The 20967-nt window shown below is 39.3% G+C and overlaps 1 protein-coding gene and 1 pseudogene across 3 annotated transcripts in view; both read right to left on the bottom strand.

Moving 5' to 3' along the window:
- The window catches only part of GLRB (glycine receptor beta), a 57658-nt gene extending 46568 nt beyond the window's left edge, over positions 1 to 11090 (bottom strand). The window contains exons 1-2 of one of the 3 annotated variants that reach the window (XM_034432868.3): positions 10856 to 11090; positions 8463 to 8617 (exon numbers count right to left, since the gene is read on the bottom strand). In XM_034432868.3, coding sequence (XP_034288759.1) covers positions 8463 to 8584 — 122 coding nt within the window. In that variant the 5' untranslated portion in view covers positions 8585 to 8617; positions 10856 to 11090. Of the gene's footprint in view, positions 1 to 8462; positions 8618 to 10665 lie in introns of all 3 variants that reach the window. The other 2 variants (XM_034432870.3, XM_034432869.3) reach the window with 2 other exon arrangements.
- A 5942-nt stretch (positions 11091 to 17032) lies between these two features.
- Positions 17033 to 20625, bottom strand: LOC148112683 (uncharacterized; annotated as a pseudogene).
- Between the last annotated feature and the right edge of the window lie 342 nt (positions 20626 to 20967).

Here is a 20967-nt window from a genome sequence, read left to right as displayed (position 1 = left end):
TTGGAACAGAACAAAATTAAGCAACTTTCTTAGAAATTTTAGAGATGGTATCTGCTAATTAAAAGTGCTAATAAGATTTTGTCAGATTCAGGCCAGCTTGTATGTTTGACAAAGAAAATATAACTGAACTGATTGCCAATGCTAAGATAATGGACAATGCAACAGCATATGAGCAATTACCGGTAATAAAGTGCCTACTGTAGCATCTGCAATGGCAATCTAAATAGAGCATATTATTAAATCACCTTCTACAAGCATAAATGGTATGGCATTGAATCTCAAGAATAGCAAAAGAGTTGAGGCAAAAATAATCCCCACAATATAATTGGGAGGTGGGTCTCTGAATTTACAAATCAACACTAGAATACATTGCTTTGCCTCTGAAATGTTTGCTCCAAACCATTAATACTTTATGGATAGACCATTCAAAGAAAAATAATTTACTAAGGCTGTCCTCAAGGAAGTGTTGAATTCCTCTGTATGATAAGATGAAATGCTGATTTTTTTTCAAAAATTTAATTTTAACCAGTATCTCAGATGGCAAATTCACATGCAAATAGTGATAAATGGAGGATTTAGTTCAATACTCAGGGAAGCCTTAAGGATAATTCAGGGTCATGGAGAATGTTTCAATATAGAATAAATTACTTTTAGAATCATAATATGGTTATATTTCATAAAGGCTAAACTGGATACCATAAAGCAAAAGCAAGAGTACTCTAGGTAAATAGTGTAACTGCCATTCAGATCGCTCCCTTTATGGCTAACAGATCTGTCATCAGATTGGAAAACCTCTATGCATGAGATGAAGCTTTGACAATTTGTTGTTTCCATATGGAAAATGAATGAAAGAGGATAAAGTAGGTAATATTTAAGGACTTGATTTGTTCTATGTGAGTTATAAATGATTTATTGACAGTTGAAATGTCTTGCAGAAAACTGGACCACCTTTACTTTAAAATAAATATGTTCCACCCCAGTAGCAACTAGTTATTGCTTGGAGGCTCTTCCAAAGACTATGACAGTGGTTCAGCTCTCTTTCTTAATAGTTGAGACAAATTAGGATCCTATATTGTTGCATAATACTGATGACAAATGTATGTACAGTAATAAATCTGCTCTAATGTCCTTTTCTCCTATCTGCAGATTTAATATTAAAAAATGTTTATGCTACCACAGGCATAAATACAAATTTATTTGTCCATTGTTATTGGTGTACGCTACAGTCCTTTCTCCACAATTTACCCCAGGACTAAAAGCAAACATAGATTAGGTATGACGTGAGACAGTTTTGCTCCAAATTCTAATGATGTTACACACAAGAAAACCCATAAAAATTCTTCTACTATTTTCCATTGTCCTTTACTTTCTGCCTATTTTGCTTTGTGATATTAGAGTAAGGATTTTGTTCCACAAATTAGCAGGGGATAAATTAAAAGATTATAAAGAAGAGAAAGCAGAGATCAGAAGAATTTTTGCTCTAGTCAAATTAATGGGAATGCTACATTCTTATTTCTGATTAATTACTTCATAATTTCAATTCATAATTGAAAAATCACCTAAAATACAAATTAACCTATTAAATATCTTCACATTATCTTCACTTTCAGAACTTGCATTTCAAGGGAAAAAATAGTAATTATTGCAATTTTTCCTTATCCAACTTGATAATCTTTGTGCTGGTACATCAGAGCTACAGCTCCAAACCATAAGAAGGTAGGGATTCTCTCATATGTTAATTTAATTATATCTATAATATTAAGTTGAGGAAGGCCAAATTAAAATATTGGAATAAAGTATTGAAATTTGACTCAGCCACATTTATCAAAAGCTGAATACCAACAACATCTTTTGATGTTTCAGCAATAAGTCAAAAAGTTAATTTATTATGAATCTATCCCAATCCTTATATTAGATAAAAGCAATGTAATTAAATATGGATTTGTAACATCATTTTTACTATAAGGAACACAAGGAGATCACATATTTAATGATAGTGTTAAAATATCACTTTGAAAATAAATCTAAAGAACAAAAATGACTTTTAGAGTTTTAATATTTCTTTTAATAATCAATATAGGAATGTACAACTGAGAAACAAGTTAATTAAGATCTAAACAAACATTAAAAATCACTCAATCACTCAATAATTATATCATTAAAACTAAACTACAGATATGGTAAGAATGCTCCTATTTTGGAAACAAAAGTATTTTAAATAAATATTTCAATATAACATAAACATGCAGAGGTTATGCAGTTTCCAAAAATGCTTTAGCGTGCACAGAACAGCACATATAGCACCTGCCTGTACATCTTAAAACAGTGACATATTTTTCCCCAAGATCATAGATCAAAGATGTAGCTTCTCTAGTTTATTGCAAAAGAATTAGGTTTGGGTTACCACATGTTGCAAAGCACATTTGGAGATCAAGTCCAAAGCACTATACAACTGATAATTATTCATGCAGCATCATATATTGCTTTACACAAATAGTAAGATAATATTTATTTAAACATTTAGTTCAAATTAGGAATTTGGAAATTATTATCTTTAATTCAAAACATTTAAAAATTGGAAGAACAATTTCAAGATATAAATATTTGTCAACACCTATAAGTAGCAAGCTAGTAAATATTGAATTCAACATTCACATTTAATTGTGACACTTCTTTAATGTTGGAGTGCTGCTATACAACCATTCATTCAAATAACTCAGTTCCTATGAAACCAACACAAAATAAGGCCTTCCTTAATGTATGATTTCAATCACTGTGTATTTTGTAAGACATCTGTTATATTCAGGTAGTGATAAAAAATACAGCTGATTTTTCCCACAGATTTGGATTGTGTTTGAAACTGGAAAATTTATTTATAATGATATATGTATATTATAACACTTAATCCTTAAAAATGGTTAGCTATATTCATCATATATAAATATATGGCATTTTTCATACAGAAGAAATTAGATAGACAGTATGTGAAGTAAACAAACACTTTAAATAAAACTCTTCAAAACTCTTCTGATTTCAGTGCCATTGATAGCAATAGTAGATTTTACTACCTCCACCCCCTTTTAGAAGTCTTTCTAGTGTGAGGGATCCTTGGTGCTCTCTGAGCTTGGCTGTCTGAGCTTCTTGCAGACATTTTATTACCAAACTAGATCACATCATCAGTGCTAGTAGGAAGTGGGGTAAGAGGTGAATTTTATATACTAGTACCTTGCCCTACTATATAAAATAGTCAGTGTTGGTGGGAATGGTCTTAGTGGTTCCTTGATTGAGTTGTAGTTTAATGTTAGCTTGTTTGTCAGAGTTGGTTAGGATATTGTTTGCTTCTTTACTGTTGGTCTATCTTAGTGTTAATTTCTGCTCATCTGGGTCTTAGCTAATTTCTCCAGTCTCAAGAAATTGTAGTTTATTGAATGACGACTAGGAGGAAATTTTTCCTTTCTACTGGACCATAGGGACTTCTGACTACCGTATTTTCCGGCGTATAAGACGACTGGGCGTATAAGACGACCCCCAACTTTTCCTGTTAAAATATAGGGTTTGGGCTATACTCGCCATATAAGACTGCCCCTCTTCCAATGCACACCAAATAAAAATTAAAAAACATCAACTGGCTCACCCACAATGTAAAAGCAGCTGTGCTAGACCCAAAATGGCCCCTGCAACAAGCAGGAACCTCACACAGCCACAAAAAGTCCAAAAAACCAACTTTCACACTTTACACACACCAAATTCCACATACAGCTTTGTGAGATTTTGTGTGTTTGTGTAGTTGGAGTGAAACACTACAGAAACACACTAAATCTCAGAAAGCTGCACACATATTATTTTATTTTATTTTATTTTTATTTTTATATGAAAGCTAAATTTAAAACTTCCTAAACTTTAAATGGCTAGGTCTAAAAAAGAACAACTAAAAAAACCCCAATTGACTATTTTTTTTAAAGCTCCCAAAGGGGAAAAAAACTTACCCAATAGAACAGGGGTCTCCAACCTTGGCAACTTTAAGACTTGTAGACTTCAACTCCCAGAATTCCTCAGCCAGCTTTGCTTTGCTGGCTGAGGAATTCTGGGAGTTGAAGTCCACAACTCCCTCCTTGCTTGATTGCAGGCAGGGAGTTGCTTGCTTGCCTGAATAGATTCAGGCAAGCAAAGCAAGGCAAGCGTTGCGACTAGCAGCTGAGGTAAGCAAGCTGGAGAGGGAAAACTTTTTCCCTTTTACATGGCTCTGGCGATCCCAGCTGAGTTGCAGGGAACTCAGCTGGGATCGTCAGAGCTGGGATCCTCAGAGTAAAAGGGAAAAAACTTTTTTCCTTTTACATGGTTTCTGGCGATCCCAGCTGAGTTGCAGGGAACTCAGCTGGGATCATCAGAGCTGGGATCGTCAGAGTAAAAGGGAAAAAACTTTTTTCCTTTTACATGGTTTCTGGCGATCCCAGCTGAGTTGCAGGGAACTCAGCTGGGATTGTCAGAGCTGGGATTGTCAGAGCTGGGATCGCCAGAGCCATTTAAGGCTCGTCAGAGCCTTTCGGGCTGGTCTGCCTGGTTACAGGAGAATGACACCCGGCGTATAAGACGACCCCCGACTTTTGAGAAGATTTTCATGTGTTAAAAAGTCGTCTTATACGCCGGAAAATACGGTATATATCTTTTCAATAACAAGAGAAGCTATAATCTAGATCAGGGGTGTCAAACTTACATCGTATCGGGACTTTTTTCTCCTACACTAAATCGGAAGTGGGCCTGGCCAGCATGACGCATTCGGACCACGGGCCAGGAATTTGACTGCCCTGATCAAGATAGTGACCTTGCCAAATTTTGCTACTAAATCTGATTTTTTGAGTTCATTCATTCAGTGCTATCATCACAATATTTATCTATGGTTTTCCTGGAGAGAACAAATGGCTGTAACAACTTTTGCTTTCATCCACCTCTTTTTTCATTTTGTCTCAAGAATCTTCCTCCTACACACATAATCTTCCATCTTCATAGCTGTTTTCACTGTCTATTCACTTAGCTAGCTTCACTATCTTCTGTATACTTTCCTCCAAATCAGGTGTGCTTAACTTAAGGCAACTTTATTATAAAGCTTTTTAACTGTGCTGAAGGAACAGTATATGCATGTAAATATAAATAAATTTTAAAAAAATGAGGACCCGGATTGAGAGGGCAATAAACTGACTTGTATAAAAAAGAACACCGCTTAGGGGGGCCCGAAAGTCCTACTAAGCAGTTATATACAAAAGTATGAAGGCTATTGCTTAACGCATTGTAAGCCGCCCTGAGTCTCCGGAGAAGGGTGGCATATAAATCGAACCAATAAATAAATAAATAAATAAATAAATAAATAAATAAATAAATAAATAAATAAATAAATAAATAAATAAATAAATAAATAAATATTAATTATTAAGTATATAAATTATTTAAATTTAATTTAATTTTTGATATAGTTCCTACCCTTTCATTACCTCTTTACCAGACATTAAAGCTATAATAGTTTTACAGGCAACTTATGTAAATAAAATAGGAAGTAGAAGTAAGATATTTCTATTTCCACCTAACATTTAAATAAAATAACATTTCTAGAAAAATTCTGACCAATTTAAAAAAAGCTCTACATAACATTGAAAGCTTCAATTCATAAAAATCATAATTCATAAAAGTAGAAATTTGCTGTCTGTAATCAATTTATATTTGTCTAAGCACTAGTTTGTAACAAAACTCATTTCTAATATTGTGTTCATATGGATCAACTCATTGCAGCTTGTCTAATGATTATCTGGAAGTAAAATTAAAGGACATCTCACAGCATTCATGAAAGTGATGATAAATATTAGACAAAATAAGATCAGATATATATGAATACAAACAGTTGTGGTGGCACAGTGAAAATGCATAAGGGCTACTGTTGGACTGAGTGTGCAGAATAATAGATTTTGAAATACCGTATTTTTCGGAGTATAAGACGCACCCTTTTCCCTCCTAAAAGAGGCTGAAAATTTGGATGCGTCTTACACTCCGAACGTAGCTTTTTCAAAGCTTTTTTTCAGCCCTAACAAGGCGCTAACGAGGCGCTAGCGAGATCTTCCCAGCTTTGCCTGCTCCCTCACTGTGCTTTAACGAGGCACTAAAGAGTGAAGCGATCTCCATGCTTTGCTTTTCTCCGACTCTCAGCTGTTCTTTAGAAGCTTTTTTTCAGCCCTAACTAGGCACTAGCCAAGTGAAGGCATCTCCCCATGCTTTGCCTGCTTTTCTCATTGCTGCTTCCTCTCAGCTGTGCCTTAGAAGCTGCTTTTTATCGCCAAGTAGGGGATAAAAAACCAGCAAACTAATGTGCTGAAACTGACCAGACTAAGGATGCTAGCCAGATGAATACCTGGTAGGCAGATTCTCCCCCCACCATTTCCTCCCCAAAAACTAAGCTGTGTCTTATACTCCGGTGCGTCTTATACTCTGAAAAATATGGTAATTGGATTTAATGAAATTGTTAATAGAGGATTTTTAAAACATTCATATACGGTACATATTACTATACATTTGTACTCTATTTTCCTACAAATAGTATTTTAAAGTAATACTATTGTTTTGCTGCAGTGTCTGGAAATCCAGATAACTGAAGCAAATTAAAGTTGAGTAAAAATCATATATAAGGATTCCGAAATTGATAACCATGTACATTTTATATTCATAAAACAGTTTGGGATATGTTTTGTACTTTACAAAAATAGGTTTATGCTGAATATTATTGTACAAAAGTCAGAATATAAAACACAACAGCATATATACTGCTCAAAAAAATAAAGGGAATACAAGCAGAAGACATCCGAGATCTGAATGAATGAAATAGCCTTATTAAATACTTTGTTCATTACATACAGTAGTTTATACACTGCTCAAACAACTAAAGGGAACACAAAACTACTGTATGTAACGAACAAAGTATTTAATAAGGCTATTTCATTCATTCAGATCTCGGATGTCTTCTGCTTGTGTTCCCTTTATTTTTTTGAGCAGTGTATATTAGGTGGATATAATCACTCTGGTATATATTTTACTAAGATTATAATCTGAATTTGCACTGTCCAATAAGGTAATTTCTTTAAACTCGTTGAATAAAGCTAAATTCAAACTCGGTATACCTTTTTTCTATGTTTTTTAAACTTTTCAAAATTTACCCTTGGAAAAACAAAAGAATCCTAACTGCACAAAATAAAATTGTATTGTCCAAACCTCAAAGCAGAATTCATATCATTCTTTACTATCACATGGACCATACCAAAGTAATGAAAGTTAATTTAACTTTTTAGAATAACAGGTCTTGTTCACTTAGAGGTCACTGAGGTCAATTACTAAAAAGTCATTGCATAATATGGTAGTCCTTGACTTATGATCACAATTGAGCCCAAAATTTCTGTTACTAAATGAGATAGTTATGTGAATTTTACCCCATTTTACAACTTTTCTTGCCACAGTTATTAAGTGAATTTCTGCAGTTAGGTTAGTACCATAATTGTTAAGTGAATTTGGCTTCCCCATTGACTTTGCTTGTCAGAAGGTCACAAAAGGTGATAATATCTCTGGGACACTGCAACAGTCATAAATATGAGTCAGTTACCAAGCATTTGAATTTTGATCATGTGACCATGGGGATGCTGCAGCAACAGTTGTAAGTGTGAAAAATGATCATAAGTCATTTGTTTCAGTGGCGTTGTGACTCTGAACTGTCATCTAAATGAACTGTTGTAAATCGAGGACTACCTGTACTATATTATTTATGCATTAAGAAACAAAAAAACAGAGGAAATAATTTTGTACTACGCAAGCTCAAAATTACTGGTGAGACAATTGTAGAGATGCTGGCTGCTAATGTCACTAAAACTAACAATTTATCTGTGACCATGGCATGCTAAGGTTGGTTATGCCTTCCATACCTTCAACTATATAAACATATGAGTAAGAATTAATTTCTCTCATGTCAATTTGCCTAAAATGTCACATTCTGGCTTTATAATAAGAAAATAATAAGAGAAATAATAATTTCTCTGTTCATGCAAAAACAAGCTACCTACACAAGGACTTAAGAGGAATGTTATAGTATAATGATTAATATGCTTTTCAAAACTCACACATTTAAAGATTCTGATTATAATTTTGGGTCCGATTATCAACAATATAAAGTTGTAGTCATAGCTTCATGGCAGTACACAAGGTTTTAATTTACAAAGTTCCAGGTTCAAATTCTGCATTGAGAAAGTCTCTTGTCTAAATCCCTAAAAAGTTGTTTCAGGAAATGGCAATCATAATACTGAGTTACATGGATACAATTACAGTACTGCTTATGTGAATTATCTTGTTTTATGGAAAGCCTACATTTAATTATAGGCATTTTTTAATATGCAACTATACAGTATTTCAGAAATCGTATAAAAATGTAATGAACATACGAAGGACAGAGATATTGCTTCTTTTTCCCTTTTCCTTTCTTTGAAGATTTCTCTTTGGAACAGACTTCCTCAACATATAAGGAGAAAAAAGCAACCACAACAATTGCCAAGAAAAACTTCATTGTGGGGACTTGAAGCCCAGGATTAAAGTTGACCTGTGTTAGATGAGAAAGAACAGAAATGCAATTTGATGAGGTTCAATGAAGAACTAGGTTATACTTCACATAGGAAGCAAACACTATTATACATCATACATAGAAATAATTATTCTCTAATGATGACCTATTAGATCTTATTAATTTGGCTGTTATATGATTTAAGGAAAGCTAAAATAGGCATATATGAGAACTGGTTTGATATAGTTGTTAAAGCATCTGATTAGGAACTGGCAGACTGAGAATTTTAGTCCTGCCTGAGCACAAGTCATTGAGGTGACTTTGGATCAGTCACTCCGTCTCAGTCCTAAGAAGTAGCAATTGCAAACCACCTCTAAAACATCTTACCATGAAAACTATAAGGATTAGGCCAGGGAGTTGCCAGGAATCAAAAACTGAGTCAAAGGCACCTAATAAATAAATTAAAAATGGATATATATTTTAAAGCTCATTTAAGTTGTTTCAGTTTGTGGTGACTATATTTTAACTGTCACTATAAACTTTGCAACATATGGTCATCCTTTATTAATAAAACCTTGAGTTACTTTAGTAACCAATCTTCCAAAAGAAGCTATAGGCATGAACATTCACCTGCAGAAATTCCTAAATAGAAACACTATAATCAATCATGGAGTTTTTGATTTGTATTTTCATATTATGCTACATATAAGATACAACAAATTAGTTTTGGGCCCTGTTTAAAATTTTATTCTTCTAATAGTTCAATTAATATTAATAAAATATTTACAGAATATACGGTATATTCATTCCCACTGGAACGTTCACCTTTTTATTACAATTAATATACTTACATGAATTATCAATAATCTTCTGTTTAACATTCTAATTTCAAATAGAAATAATGGCAGGTATTTATTGAAGCTGTTTTATTATTACATGCTCTTTGCATGGCATTTATTGAATATTCTGTAACAACATAATTAAACAAGGAGCAGCATAATTATTTACACTTAATACAAATACTGTTTGCTGCACTGACTGAAAAAAACCCCTCTGCATTTATGATCGTCAACCAGCCTTAGCTCTCTAGTGACTGAGCATTATAATATGTGCTGCGTAGATTCCTTTCTCCATCCTTCTTTTGCCTTTTTACTCTGAATGCAGAGGTTGGATATTTATATCCCTTCAACAGAATTCAACAGAATTTATATCTCTAGCAACAGAATTGTTGCCTTTCTTCCAACAGAAGAGGCATCTTCTTCTGCCCACAGCAATGTGGACTGCAGTCAGATTATGAGGCATGGGTTCTCTGTACCTCCCATAAGCACATCCAGGCTTTGACCAAGGACATGCTCCAATGCTGCAGCATTGGTAGATTGTACCCTCTCATGTCTCCAGTGACAAGGTTTCCATAACATCTTCTCCATCTTCTCCTCTTCACACTAGATTCACTAGTATGAAATCTTTGTGGCCTTTTCTGAAGTTATCACATATTACTGAGGTAAATGCACGCGCGCACACGCACACACGCACACACACATTTTATAGGATCTTCATATAGAAGATCTGCAGAACACATTTCAAGATGCAGAAATTGCACCTTTGACTGGAGGGCACATTTCTAAGAACACACACACACACTTTAGTGATCGCCTGTGTCACCTTAGCAACAGATGTCCCTTTTCCCCCCCCTTCCACCAAACAACAATACCTAGGCTTATCCCTTGCCCCCTCCAGCACCTTGTCGAGCCAACAAGGCCTCTAAAACACCATTTGTCTCCCTCCAAATCGGAACCGAGCAGTGGAGCCTGGCTTCTCAGACCCAGACCCTCGCACTTGCGCCCTACAGCTTTTGCTATATTTGGATAGCCACCTGCCTTCCCCCGCCCCCCCGGATGAAAATATCTCCCAGCCCGCAGCTTTCTCCCCTTCGCGTCTCGACCACAGAAGCAGCACCCGGGGATTCCGCTGTCCCCAAATTCTTTCCCATCGTCGCTTCTCAACAAGGGCGGGCGGCCATCCCTCCAGAAGCTGGCCGAGGTACTGAACGGAGGTACCGATGGAGCAGAGAGTTGCCGGTCGCTCACCTCTGCAGAACGGGATGCTGCACTAGCCCGGGACCTCCGGACGGGGAGGGCTCACCATCTGGGCACTTCCCAAGTCCCGCCTGCGTGTATGCCCGAAGCCTTCCCTTCCCTTCCCTTCTGAAACGGACGCGCAGGCACAAACTCCTGGCTGAGCTCTAAGGGCCCTTCCAGCCACGGGACGAGGACTTACCGCTAGCAGGATGGCTCAGCCTCCCCTGCCTCTCCCGGGATTACAGCCAGAGGTGACTGAACAGTCTCCAGCGGCCCATGGCCAAAGCGAAATTCACCAGCCCGTTTGGGAAGAGAAACGGAGCAACCCCGGAGAGCCGCCGCTGAATTATGAAAACGAGCCCCGCGTCAAAAAAGCGTCCATTTTGGTACTGAGCATGTGCACACTCCTCGGCAGGCTGTGAGGGAGCATGTGCGATCCTGTTGCGCATGTGCCGTGGTGATGTGGCGTCTGCCCTTGCTCCTTTCTGCCCCCGTCACTTTTCTGCCTTTTAAGCCGTTTACTTCGACGGATCTTGCTAGGCTTTCTTCCCCTCCCTTCTGCGCCTTTTCTCCCTTCGCCCTTTTCGGTTGTTGGGGTTTAAAGTGAATCACTGCAGTTGTTAAGATAGTGACAGTTGTTAAGGAATCTGGCTTCCCCATTGCTTGACAGAAGGTTGTAAAAGGTGATCACAACCCTGGGACCAGGGGCGGATTTTCCTATAGGCTAACTAGGCTTCAGCCTAGGGCCTCAAGATCAAGAGGGGCCTACATTCAAATTGTTAGCAAAATTAAAATTACACTTTCACTATAGGTGAAAGGGCCTCATAAGTGGAATAGCCTAGGGCCTCTTTTCATCTAAATCCGGCCCTGCCTGGGACACTAAGTTATAAATATGAGTTAGTTGCCAAGTGTCTGAATTTTGATCACCTGATCATGGGGATGCTGCAGCAACAGTTGTAAGTGAAAAACAGTCATAAATCACTTTTTTCATTTGTAACTTTGAACAGTTCCTAAATGAACTTTTGTAAATGAAGTACTACCTGTATTTGGATCAGAATCAGCACCTATTTGCCTACTGGGATTCTTTCTCTGTTCTGATTGAAAGATGGGTTTAGACTGACTTCATTCAGTGCATTAAATGTAATGAGATTTCTTGAATTTGATTGGAAGAAAGAAGATGTTGGATTCATATAGATCCTCATTCTTAATTGTTTTTACATGGGATCAGTCTCCACAGATTCATACTCATCGTCATGGATCTGATGTTCTCCTGATATCACCAGTGTTTAAAAAAGAGAGCCAATGTGGTATAGGTTAAGATACAAGACCCAGGATCTTGTCCAACCTCAGCCACAGAAAGTGGGCGATGTTAGTCCAATCTCTCTAATGCCAGATTTAGTCACAAGCTCATTGTAGGAAAAAAAATAGATGGGTCAGTTTCTAAACTACCATGAACTTCTGTACAAAAGATAGGAAATCTATAAATAAAAAAAATGTGATCCAAAGAACATCCAATCTGCATGGATTTGCTGGATTTTATTTTACCATATATCTGCCTGAAATCAGTATTACAATACATATCACATCAATTTGCACAAGAGACCATAAGAAGCACAAATCTGACAATTTTAACTTGAAGCAAAAAAAAGTGTAAAAAAGGGGATCTGAAGTATAAACTCACAAATTTTTATGTTTTTAGCTGGAACTGCCGTTAAAATAAAGCAATATTACTATCTTCACAGACCATTGATCATGAGTCAATTAACCAATACTGTACTTTCAAATAACTTCATCCAAAATATGAGTATCTATGCCTTGTATTTCTATTTTTGTACATGATGATTCATGAAATAATCAAATTCACAATTGTTAGACCTTGATAACAAATGTTTTCTATGATTAGATGATAGTTTCAGGTGGATTCATGTAAAAATAATGAGAACCTGTACTAGATTCACATTTTTGCACCATGAAAGCACCAAAGAATGGTTTACAGTATGTTATGCAGTCAGATGTGAGCTGGTCTTCTTCAGCAATTCCAAGTAGATTCTATGTAAAAATACAATCAATTTATAACTTCCTTGGATTAATGTTTCTGTATTGTATTTTGAATTAAAGTTTCTTAATTGTGTTGAAAATTTTTGGATCCATGCTTGTACAGATCCAACAAATGAATAATCCAACTATAAATTGCTTAGAGAGTGAGTTAAAAATTTTAATGAAAGTGATATACACCATAGCCCAAATTGTAGTAGTAACATATTTGAACCAAATTATGTGATAATTATATTCCATCCTTAGATAGTCAAACAGGATTTTCCTTTCATTGGTAAAAAAATAATGGTACTAGAATGATATAGTATTTACTTGTTTTCAGTTTTAGGATTATTATTAAAATCATAACAACTTATTTCAGGGCTAACTTGCTTCTTTCCTCAGATGTATAGAGGATTACAGAACAATGGAGTAACTTTAGACTTCAACACCTGGATACTAGCTTTTGTTTATCAATGGATTCATCATAGCTGAAAACATAGGAGGAAAGTCATGTTTGTTTATTTATTTATTTATTTATTTATTGAATTTCTATACCACCCTTCTCCCGAAGGACTCAGGGCGGTGAACAGATTAAGATTTCAATTTTTCAATTTTATTTATTGATTAGCCCATTGGGCCATATCAAGTGCAGAATTCCAAAGACAAATCATTACAAAGGTTTGGTAAAACAAATTAAGTGAGATTGGAATAACTCGCAATTAAAATACAATTAAAATAAAATACGATCTAAAATAAAATCGGGATAAAATACAATCATTTAAAATACCATTTACATATAATTAAAATTATATTATAATGTCGCCCCTGTCTACCCAATCAGTGTTAACTGCTATTAAAATTACATTGTTAGATCAAGTGGTTATTCTTACAATCTACCACATTTTGCTGCACCAACTTTGTCCTCCTTCCCATCAACTTTACCACAAATTTAGCAATCCATTTTACCAACTGCAAGTTGGAACCTAACAAACAATATCGCAAAAAGTGCTCTTTAGACTTAGGGGTGCTGGTATAAAAGATCTTGCCCAGTTGGTGTTTCCTCAGGTCTGAATATAGGGGGCAATCAAAAATTACATGGGACGTTGTTTCGACTTCCCCCGTCCCACATAGACAGACCCTTTCCCTTACAGGAATACCCTTATATCTACCCCAGAGCATATTTGTTCCAAGTTGGTCCAACCTCAATTTTGTAAAGGATCTTCTCAGGACGGGAAACAAGGGCACAGCTAAATATTTTTCTATTTTGAAAATTTGTTTATTGGCTAATAACCAGGGGCAAACTTTTACTGCTGTCACTTGTGCAATATCCGCTTGGGCACTTATGTCCTTAAATCTCTGTGCAATCCAATTTCAGATCTGCCTATAGTCGTACTGCTGCCAATTTAAAGGGATACCAGAGCTAGATACCTGCTTCAGAACTCTTGATAACCAGTTATTTTTGTTACTTGAGATAATCTGCTCCATTAGCGCTAATTTTGGTAACCTCCCTTCCTCCATCTCGATTATTCTCAACCAATAATAAACAGTCTTCAACAAGGCCCTAGTGCCAGTCGCATGGACTCCTGTTTCTGCCCTTACTACACTTGCTGGGGTTCCGGGGGACACTGCCAAAATTCTCCTCAGGAACTTATTTTGAGGGGTTTCCAGCCCAGGCAGCTTAACTGACCCCCATATTTCTGCCCCATAGGTAAGTACTGGTTCGATTTTCGCCTGGAAGACCTTTAGCACTGGAATTAATGAAGATGGAGTTTTCTCTAAAATAAGTTTGTTTAATTGAGCCATCCGAGCCATGGCCTTCCGAGCTCCGGCTTTTACCTGCTTATTCCATTTGCCATTTGTCTGAAATTCTAGCCCTAAATAGGTAAATGACTGAACTTGTTCTATTCTATCATTTAAAACCCATCTCCTTATATTTTGTTGTCTGCTAAATATCATTACCTTTGATTTCTCTATATTAATTGTCAGGTGATTTTTTATACAATAAGCTGCCAACCTCCCAAGTGACCTTCGTAGCCCCACCTGTGAGGCCGACAACAAAATTATATCATCGGCATATAACAAGCAATTGACCTGTCTTGTTCCTATACTAGGCCTATGGAGTGATGTATCTTTCAGACATTTTGGGAGGTCATTTAAGTATAGGTTAAAAAGTGTTGGGGCTAAAATGCAACCTTGTCTGACGCCCTTTTTTAGTAGGATTGCATTTGTTACCGATCCTGACCTATTCACTCGAACTCTTACTTGGGTTTCCATGTATAACAGTTGAATTAAATATAACAATTTCTTTTCTATTCCCATGGCCTCTAATTATCCCATAAAATTTTTCTATCAATTGTATCGATGCCACAAACTCTGTATGAATGCCACATACAGAGGTTTTTTCCAAGACTTAAACTTTGTTATTAGATGGTCCAGCACAAAACAATTATCCATAGTAGATCTTCCGCTCCTGAAACCTGACTGCTCTTCAGCTAAAATGTTATTTCTCATTATCCAATCCTCTAATTTATGAAGCAAATGCTTAGCATAAATTTTTGCTGAAATATCGATTAGACTAATTAATCGAAAATTATCTGGGTTATCTCTAGAACCTTTTTTATGTAAGGGGATAATTATTGATGAACGCCAACTAGCAGGAATTTGCCCTGTTCTATTGATAAAAGTAAAGAGACCCGCCAGGACGGGCGCCCACCAGGCTATGTTATCTTTAAATAACGAAGCCGGGAGCGCATCCTGTCTGGAGCTTTGTTTGTCTTCAGGGAGGAGATTAAACTCCGCACCTCCGTGATTGACAATTCTTCCCACTGCGGTAGGGCTTCATATTCCTGTATCAAGCTCGGAGAGGATATAAGCTCATTGGAGCTATCCACTGCTGCTGGCGTGGCCAAATGCTTCTCCCATCTTTCTGCACTAATGTTTGGGTCACTTATTAGTTTTCTATCTCTAATAATTTTTGAGACCTCCAACCAGAATAGTGTGGGTGAGGCCAGCTTTGCTGCCTGTTCTAGACCAGCCCATAAGTTGTCGATATAGGAGGCCTTTTTTCTCTTCAGCAGCTGCTTATATTTCTGCCTTATGGTAATATACTCCTTCTGTAGTTCCATGTTTGGGCTGCTTAAGTATCTCCTAAGTGATTTCCTAAGCTGTTTTTTCTCTTCCTTACAGTCGTTGTCAAACCATGTTGAGTAACTAGAAACAGACTGGCCCATTGGCTTGGTAGTCATGGAAAAATGCTTCAATTTATGGCATATTTCCGCAAACCAAACTATAGGCTCTTGTTCACCCGTACTGTTTGCGCATATATGCGCTAAGGCTTCCATATATGGTGAAATCATGAATTCAGTCACTGCTTTGCTATCAACCCTCTTCCATGTTAGTCTTCTCTCTTGGGCTATTTCTAAGTTGAGGCCTATTTGTTGGATTGTTTAATTCCTTTTCCTTAAATCTGAAGGGATTGCCAGGGACGTCGCAATTGGAAGATGATCACTTTCTGGCCTTGGTAACATCAAGACCGAAGTTGCCCCTGCTACTAGGCTGTGAGAGACACAAAAATAATCAATAGAACTACATGCTTTGGGGCCAAAAAAAGTTATGGGGTACTTCTGAGCTCCGACTACTGGCCTACAATTTGGAGGTTACAGTTGTATACCATTGTTAGAAATTTCCCATCTTTGTTCTTTTTCCTGTCTTGGGAGTCCCATGATTGTTGGTTATGTAAATATCCATCTGGAATTGTACCGTTTTCAATAAAAGGTTCCAACGAGGGACCCACACACGCATTAAAGTCTCCTGCCAAAATTAGAGGTGTTTTTGTGAATTTTTTCCGTATATCTAATATTTTTACCTCTAGAGCCTCCCACAAATCCCCCATTGTTGGGTTGACATACACATTTGCAAATATCATTGACTTCCCTTCATATGCCAAATGGATTGCTTGAAAAAATAGAGGGCCATCCTCCAAGCATATCTCATTTCCCTTCCATCCTAGTTCGGCTTTTACGAAGATGCCCAATCCTCCAGAGGCTCTTCCTTTTTTAGCTACTCTCTTTGCTGGCAGCTGCCAAATATTAAACCCGGGGAGCTCAGTTGGGGTCTCATCGCTGCTAACCCATGTCTCCTGCAAGGCAATTACATGGTACCTATTTAAAAATTTAATACAGTCATCTCTGCACCAACTTCCTCTCCATCCTGCCACATTCCAAGAGAGGAAGTGCACTCTTGAAGGACGTGGTTGCTCGCTATTTCCTAGTCAGGCTTCTTGGATAATCTCTCCTACCCCTCCTCCCTCGAAAAGAGTTGGATAGTAAGTCTTTGACTGTCATTTGGAAGCAACAGGTGGCTGGTGGAAGGGCCGGGGGACAGTTAGACTGAAGAAGTCTGTTATCTTGCCTTGTTTATCTTGTTTAGTTTTGGAAACATTGTTAGGTCTTAGGAAAATCTGGTGGGAAGCCAGATTTGGACTGAGATTTTCATCCTGGTCTTGGTAATGGCTTAAATGTCGTACAGATGGAACTGTCGGGGGAGACAACTGTATGGAATTGTTGTCATTAAAAGAAATACAGCCGTTATGTGATTTGGTGATAATGATAGACGGCGAAAGAGGGGGAGCCCGAGGAGTCTGAGAAGTCAAACCAGCCAGTTGTGGGGACTGAGAGAGTGGCAATTTGGGAGGCGGGATTCTCGGAACAGAAGGAGAACAAGTAAACAGGGATAAGGGAACGAGTCCTGATAAGCCTTCAGCATTAGAGGTAGATAGGGGTTGATCTGGGAGCGCAACATTTCTAGTCCGGAGGTTGTCCTCCCGTTGTTGCTGGGTCACCAGCGAGTTTGTGGGACTGGTAATTGAAGCCCTCAGAGGGCTACCAGGTTCCGTGTGAAGGTCCTTGCACTCCGGCCCCATCCGATGGCAAGATTAAGATTTCATATACATATAATATTTTTTTTAATAAACAGTAAATAATAAATTGAGTCAACTTGGTGTATCTGCTAAGATCTTGGCATAGAATTTAGATGTTTATGCTAGCCCTGCTTGTTGAAACAGAAAGGTCTTCAGGGCACGTCGGAAAGTGCGAAGATCTGGGATTATTCGTATTCCAGGGGGTATTTTGTTCCAAAGAGTAGGTGCCCCCACAGAGAAGGCTCTCTCCCTTGGAACTACTAGACGACATTGTTTTAATGTCGTCTATGAGTAGGCCTACTCTGTGAGAGCGTATTGGTTGGTGGGAGGTTATCGGTTGCAGCAGGTGGTCTCGTAAGTACTCAGGTCCTAAGACATGGAGCACTTTAAAGGTAAGAACCAACACCTTGAAGCGCACTCGGAAGGCCACCGGAAGCCAGCGCAGCTCGCGTAGAAGAGGTGTTACATGTGAGCGCCATGTTGCTCCCATAATTACTCGCGCGGCTGCATTCTGGACCAGTTGAAGCTTCCGGATGCACTTCAAGGGGAGCTCCATGTAGAGAGCATTGCAGTAGTCAAGTCGAGAAATGACGAGGGCTTGAGTGACTGTGCGTAATGAGTCCCGGTCCAGAAAGGGACGCAATTGGCAAATCAGGCGAACAAGATAGAAAGCTCCTCTGGCCACGGCTGTTATATGATCTTCTAAAGACAGTCATGCATCCAGGAGGATGCCTAAATTGCGAGCTTTCTCTGCGGGTGTCAATGACTCGTTCCCAATAGTTAGTGATGGGACTAACTGGCTGTACCGGGACGCCGGCAGCCACAGCCACTCAGTCTTGGAAGGGTTGAGTCGAAGCCTGTTTCTCCCCATCCAGACCCCTATGGCCTCAAGGCACCGGGACATCATTTCAAGGGCATCATTGGGGTGGTTTGTGGTGGAGATGTACAGCTGAGTGTCATCAGCGTACAGATGACATCGCACCCCAAAACCACGGATGATCTCCCCCAATGGCTTCACATAAATGTTGAACAGGAGAGGTGAGAGGACCGACCCCTGTGGAACCCCGCAAATAAGGGCCTCGAGGTCGATCTCTGTCCACCTGTCAACACTGACTGCGACCTGTCAGAGAAGTAGGATGAGAACCACCGTAATACGGTGCCTCCCATTCCCAGCCCCTCCAACCGGTGCAGCATGATACCATGATTAATGGTATCAAAAGCCGCTGAGAGATCTAATAGGACTAGGATAGAGGAATATCCCCTATCCCGAGCCCTCCAGAGATCATCAACCAACGCGACCAATGCTGTTTCTGTGCTGTATCCAGGCCTGAAACCAGACTGGAATGAGTCTAGATAGACAGCTTCATCCAGGTACTGTGGGAGCTGTCGTGCCACCACACTTTTTGACAACCTTTGCTAAAAAGCGAAGGTTGGAGATTGGACAGTAGTTTGCTAAAACAGCCGGATCCAGAGAGGGCTTCTTAAGGAGGGGTCTCACCACCGCCTCTTTCAAGGTGGGAGGTAAGAATCCCTCGCTCAGAGAAGCGTTAATAATTCTCTGGAGCCAGCTACGTGTAACCTCCCAGGTAGCCAGCACTAGCCAGGAAGGGCACGGGTCCAATAAACATGTGGTCGCATTCAACTTCCCCAGTAACCTGTCCACGTCCTCAGGAGTCACAGTATCAAACTCATCCCAGATAATGTCCTCAAGATCTGCCCTCGTCATTTCATCCGAATTAACCCAGTTAGAGTCCAAGCCTTCCCGAATCTGAGCGATTTTATCGTGCAGATATTGTGCAAAATCCTCAGCTCATCCTTGCAGAGGGTCTTCCTGGGCTTTCAGCTGGAGTAGAGAGCGGCTAAACAAGGCAGCTGGGCGATTATCTGCCGATGCAATAAGAGCAGAAAAATAGTTATATTTTGCCGCTTTTATCACCACTAAGTAGGTCTTAATATAAGATCTCATTGGTGTTCGGTCGGATTCGGAATGGCTGGTCCTCCAACTACTCTCCAGGCGTCTTTTCCGGCGTTTCATTCCCCTCAGCTCATCAGAGAACCAAGGAGCTGGGTAGGTTTGACGCCGGGTCAGAGGCCACAAAGGCACGACCCAGTCTAAAGCACCAGCGGCCATCCTATCCCAGGACGCCACTAGGTCTTCAGCCGAGTCATGAGCCAAGGTCTCAGGAAATGGCCCAAGCTCCACCCGGAACCTATCAGGATCCATCAGGCGCCTGGGGCGGAACCATTTAATTGATTCTGCCTCCCTGCGGTGGGTTGTAGTGGTCAGAAGGTCAAGCTTAAGGAGAGAATGGTCTGACCATGACAAGGGTTCGATGACTATATACCCCATATCTAAACCATTCAGCCACTGGTCAGAGATAAAGATCAAATCCAGAGTGTGTCCCCCTGTGTGAGTAGGGCCATGAACTAATTGGGTCAGGTCCATGGCCGTCATGGAAGCCATAAACTCCCAAGCCCCTTCAGACGTTTCACCAATGGATGGCAGGTTGAAATCTCCCATAACCAGTAGCTTAGGAGTCTCAACTGCCACCTCTGCTATTACATTGAGGAGCTCAGGCAGGGCTGCTGATATGTGGCAGGGAGCCAGGTACGCAATCAACAGGCCCATCTGTAACCCATAACCCCACTTCACGAGGAGGGACTCACATCCGGTTGTCTGAGGGACAGTGACTTCCCTAGGGTCAAGACCTTCCTTTATAATGATCGCCACACCTCCACCCCTGCCTGGAGTCCTTGGCTGATGGAATGCGCTGAAATATGCCCCTGGTGGGCATATTTCTACGAGGGGAACCCCCCCTTCATTGCCCAACCAGGTCTCTGTAATACCTGCCAGGTCCGCTTTCCCCTCCTGAATTAGGTCACAAATGAGGGGGGCTTTGTTAGCCGCGGACCTGGCGTTGCATAACATCAGCCTAAGATTCGGGCTCTGAGACCTTGAGCAACCCAAGGAACGAGAAGAGCTTTGGAGGTCGGAGCACACCACCGCTTGAAGATAGTGGGTGCGTACCCCCCTGACATGATGTGGCCTCCTGCTCCCAGCATATCTGCCCCTCCCAACCATAACCTTGATGGAACAGCCCATTTCCATGCCAGTATTAAGTCTGCCTATTCCCAGTTCTGAGTTTCCTATGATGAAATTTTGTGTTGACTTTGGCTTCACTTTTGGAAAATTATTTACTAATCTCTCCCTCTGTGGATTGCCCCCCAAATCCACATGATCCACCCTGTTTATACCCACCCCCCTTTCAGAAGCCATTAAGATTTTGGTTAGAAAATTAGATAAGAAAGCCCTTAATCCCCTCTTAGCACCGTGCCACCTCTCAGGATTCCAAAAT

The sequence above is a fragment of the Pantherophis guttatus genome, chromosome 8 (genome assembly GCF_059756535.1).
Source record: "Pantherophis guttatus breed Tessera chromosome 8, ASM5975653v1, whole genome shotgun sequence".
Taxonomy (NCBI): domain Eukaryota; kingdom Metazoa; phylum Chordata; class Lepidosauria; order Squamata; family Colubridae; genus Pantherophis; species Pantherophis guttatus.
The sequence above is the reverse complement of the archived record's forward strand: the minus strand, read 5'-3'. Positions and strand labels throughout refer to the sequence as shown.